The sequence below is a fragment of the Grammomys surdaster genome, unplaced genomic scaffold (assembly GCF_004785775.1).
Source record: "Grammomys surdaster isolate TR1022 unplaced genomic scaffold, NIH_TR_1.0 134374, whole genome shotgun sequence".
Taxonomy (NCBI): domain Eukaryota; kingdom Metazoa; phylum Chordata; class Mammalia; order Rodentia; family Muridae; genus Grammomys; species Grammomys surdaster.
The window spans coordinates 1-3995 of NW_021622258.1; the positions used below are offsets into that span (position 1 = coordinate 1).

Genomic DNA, 3995 nt, shown 5'->3' on the forward strand with positions numbered 1-3995 from the left:
GCCTCCCAAGTGCTGGGATTAAAGGCGTGAGCCACCACTGCTCAGCACAGAGGTATATTTTTATTATTAAATAGATGACTGCAGGTACCTGTGGAGGCCAAAGGCCTGGAACTTGAATTACATGTGAGAACTGCCTGATGTGGGTGCTGGGGCTTGAACTTGTGTCCCCTGCAAGAGCAGTATATGGTATCTCTTTAAATCCCTGCATTCTGCTTTTGTCAAGAGATGCTGGTGCCACTGGTGTGTGGAGTACCCTCTGGGTGTGTGGACACATTTCTAGCTATTGTTCACCTTCTCTACATCCCTGGCCCTGTCACTAGCCCTAAAGATGCCATTTTACCAATCCAAATTCAGTGCTGAGGTGAGAGGTCTATGTGTCAGAAGTGTGGGCGAGGAAATCAGATCCAGCCAGTGCCACACAAAGTGCAAGCAGTGTCATCAAGTTCATGCCAAACCCCACTGCTAATAAGGGATAGCCTCCCCTCTTCCACTCACTTGCCCGTCCTGCCATCCCACAGCTTGATAGACTTGTCGAAGGAGGCACTGGCCACGATTCGCGAGTCAGGAGAGAAGAGCACTTGGTTGATGAGGGCCTGGTGTCCTGTCATCCGGGCGAGGGGCTTCTTGTCCTCTGCTGGGGACCACAGGAATAAGGTGAAGTCGTCTGAGCCAGAGACCAGCCTCTCTGGGCCTTGGCCCTGGGCAAGAAAGCACACCGTGTTGGATATGTGGTCAGATACTGGCTATGCAACAGTGACTGAGGCCAGAACTAGGGAAATGTGGCCAGCAGGGACACAGGCTGACATGAAACTCCAGGCTAGCCTGTAAGGAGAGGGAATTCTGTACATACGTAGAAGGAGCCCTAAGATACAAGGTACAGAATGGTGCTAAGGGGGGTGGGAGATGGCTCTCACATGTGAGCTGTACATATACACAGTCTGTGCATGCTGACATCAGGGATTATCAGACACTGGTAGCACTGAATGCTTCCCAAGGGAACAATGCAGGACTTGTGAAAGATGGAAGATGTCTCGTAGTCTTTTTCTATCTTTTGAACCTTAGACCATATGAATGTGCTCCTTAGACAACAAAGGAAAGACAAAGGTGGTAATAAGATACAAGTTAAATGATACCTAGTGTGTTAAGATTTGAAGATAATGATGATGACCGAGAACAACTTTTTGGAACAGAAACACTGAACTGGGGCAAGAAGGGAGAGAGGTCCAAGAGACTGTGGAGTTTCTGTGATCAGATGAAAAGAATCCTGAGCTGGGGCTGCATGCTGGGAGCACATACTCACCCGCACAAGGTTGTAGCGGCTGGAAGCCCTCTCCTTCAGCTCCTTCACTGTGCAGGTATGGGGAACAAGATAAACAGGACAAGACTGGTTAAACATCTACCCACTAGGCAGGAGAACTGGCTCCTGCGCAGGCAATCTGCTCCCCTCCTCCCTCTCACTCACAGGACCCCTGCAGGTCTTGGGCATTCACTGTGGCATCGGCAGGTTCAAAGGCCCCTGTGCGCAGGGCATAGTCTGTGCTAAGTGCCATGGTGTTCACCCAGTGGCCATGACCTTGAAGAGTACGACACAGCACACCCTAGAGCAGACAGAGACAGGTCAGACATACACAGAAATACACATATACACCTAGTATCTAGGGGAGAGATCACACCCCAAACCCCACCATTGGACAGGTGACATAAGACAAGAATCAGGAACCTAAGGATTCATCACTGATGCATGGTCATCTCGTCAAACTGCACCCGGAAGCCCAATCCCCTCTCTAGGGCAGAGAAGTACACTGAATAAAAGGGTTTACCAGATCAAATGGGTTTGAGTGTGGTAGTTGGCAAACAACTAAACAGGCTCTAAAAAACACCCAGAACACCCTCCCCCCCACCCCCCAGCATTGTACTGAGCTACTTCTCCAGAAGCACTGGCTGGACTTCTGGTACAATTCTGGAAATACCAGACTCTCTGACAAGTTTGTACCCAGAAGGGCACTGGCACCCGTAACCCATCAGACTGGTCTTCCGAATACTCTCAACCCTTACATCATGGGCCCGCCAGACTTTGATGGTGCGGTCCTGGGAAGCAGAATATAGAAGCCCATCTCCTCCCCACCGGAGGCAGGTGACTGACTGTGTGTGCCCGGTGAGGATTTGTTCACAGCGGCCTGCAGTTGTATCCCAGACTCGTACACTGCCATCTTTGGAGCTGCTGGCCACATAGCGGCACTCGGGGTTCCTGGTGAAGGGGGAAATGTGATCTCAGGTCTGACCTGGCAGCACCAGTCTGCCCATATTGTCTCATTCTGGACTCAAAGAGGCTGGGACAATCTCTTAACAGCTCTCTGACAGCATAACAAAGCTGTGCTCAGATGACATAATGAACCACCTCCTCCAAGCAGCAGAGGGTGTGACCATGGTAGGCCAAGGTGTGGCTGTCATCTGGATGTTTCTTTTACTGTCTCCAAAAAATGTCTCTGTACTGAGCAGGGGAAGGAGGCAGCATTAATCCCAGCTCATGTGTCTCAGGTTGGGGCCACTTACATGTGAAGGGGCTCCCAGCTCAGGCCTGTGATCCACTTGCTGTGGCCAGTGAGGGTCCGGCCCACCTGCATCCCTGTGCTTGGGTCCCACAGGAGAATCTGAAGGACAGAGGTTCATAAGATATCTTTCTACAACCTGTCCCGCCAAGGATCTCCCAGCTGACCCTCCCCCCAACCCCCCAACACATCCTTCTAAAGATTCCAGAGGCCATTCTCTGTCCATTGATCCTGATGTTACCTACCTGGCCATTCTTGCAGCCCGAGGCCAGTTTTTTGCCATCTGGGGACCAGGATATGCTAAGGACCCAGTGCCGGTGTCCTAAGAAAGCAGGGGAGGGAAAAAGAAGCTCTGGTTACCTTTAGCTTGAGCTAGTACCCAGCAGTGCATAGTACACCAAACTCTCTTTAACCAATTGTCAAAGGAACTGAATTAAAGGAGAGGTGAGGGAGAACACAGCCAAAAGCTACAGCTGCAGCTTACTGCAGATAACACTGCCACTTCCTAGTTAACTCTGTACCTGACATATGGTATGAGCTGTTTCTATATGTACCATCCCTTCTTATATCAGCTCTAGGATGAAAAGAATTACCCTCAGTCTCCAGATGCAAAAGTATGCCATGTATTGGACTCGTCTATGTGGTCCCCAGACCTAGAACTTCTTAGAAATGTACTCAGGCCCCACCCTAGATCTGCTGAAACAAAAGCTCTGGGGAGTACAGGTTGTGGGTGTGGGGAGTGGTTAGGGACTACTTGATTTCAACAAGCTCTCCAGGTGATTCCCACCTGTGCTAACATCTGGGACCCTTTGTGGCAGAGGCTGACGTTAAGTCAAGCTGTCCCCATAACCAATGGTTCAGCTCCTCCCCACAGCCCACACTTCGTCCAGTATCTGTTTCTTTTTAAGTGGCTGACTGGCCTCAAGGAACAGACAACTGTGAACAGGACGCTAATGGGTTGGATTCTTCTGAGTCCTCCCAGGAGCTACCGAGCTAACCACTTGGTATGCACTAAGACCCCTTTAAGTGGTTAAATACACACTGACCTTTGCATGTGAAATGCGGTGTCTCAGTGCTGAGATCCCAGAAGCGCACGGTGGTGTCTCCGGAACCACTGGCCAGGTACCTGGGGAAGAGAGGCCGCTTGACTGCTGCAGTGCTGGGGCCCACCCTGAGACACTGCACATGTGTATTCCTGCTGCCTATCCAACCATCTTCTGGGAACAGATCCTCCATTCCCTGAGGAGAAATAGGACACTAATGCCACCTAGGAAAAGACCCTAGGAGGCCACTTCTCTCTTCTTCCTTCCCAACAGGAACAGCTCCATCCATCCACCCATCCATCTACTTTATGTGTGTGTGTTTTTTTGTTTTGTTTTGTTTTTTCAAGACAGGGTTTCTCTGTGTAGCCCTGGCTGTCCTGGAACTCACTCTGTAGACCAGGCT

General features: G+C 50.5%; 1 protein-coding gene across 1 annotated transcript; it reads right to left on the minus strand.

Annotated features, from left to right (window-relative positions):
- Nucleotides 1-495: 495 nt before the first annotated feature.
- On the minus strand, nt 496-3859 carry LOC114615709 (notchless protein homolog 1-like; the record flags this gene model as incomplete). The annotated part of the gene is made up of 7 exons (XM_028761365.1): nt 3596-3859; nt 2795-2871; nt 2554-2651; nt 2056-2248; nt 1463-1598; nt 1301-1347; nt 496-698 (listed from the first exon to the last, which is right to left on the minus strand). Coding segments are annotated over exons 1-7 (944 nt in total), but the record flags the coding sequence as incomplete, so codon positions are not given.
- Between the last annotated feature and the right edge of the window lie 136 nt (nt 3860-3995).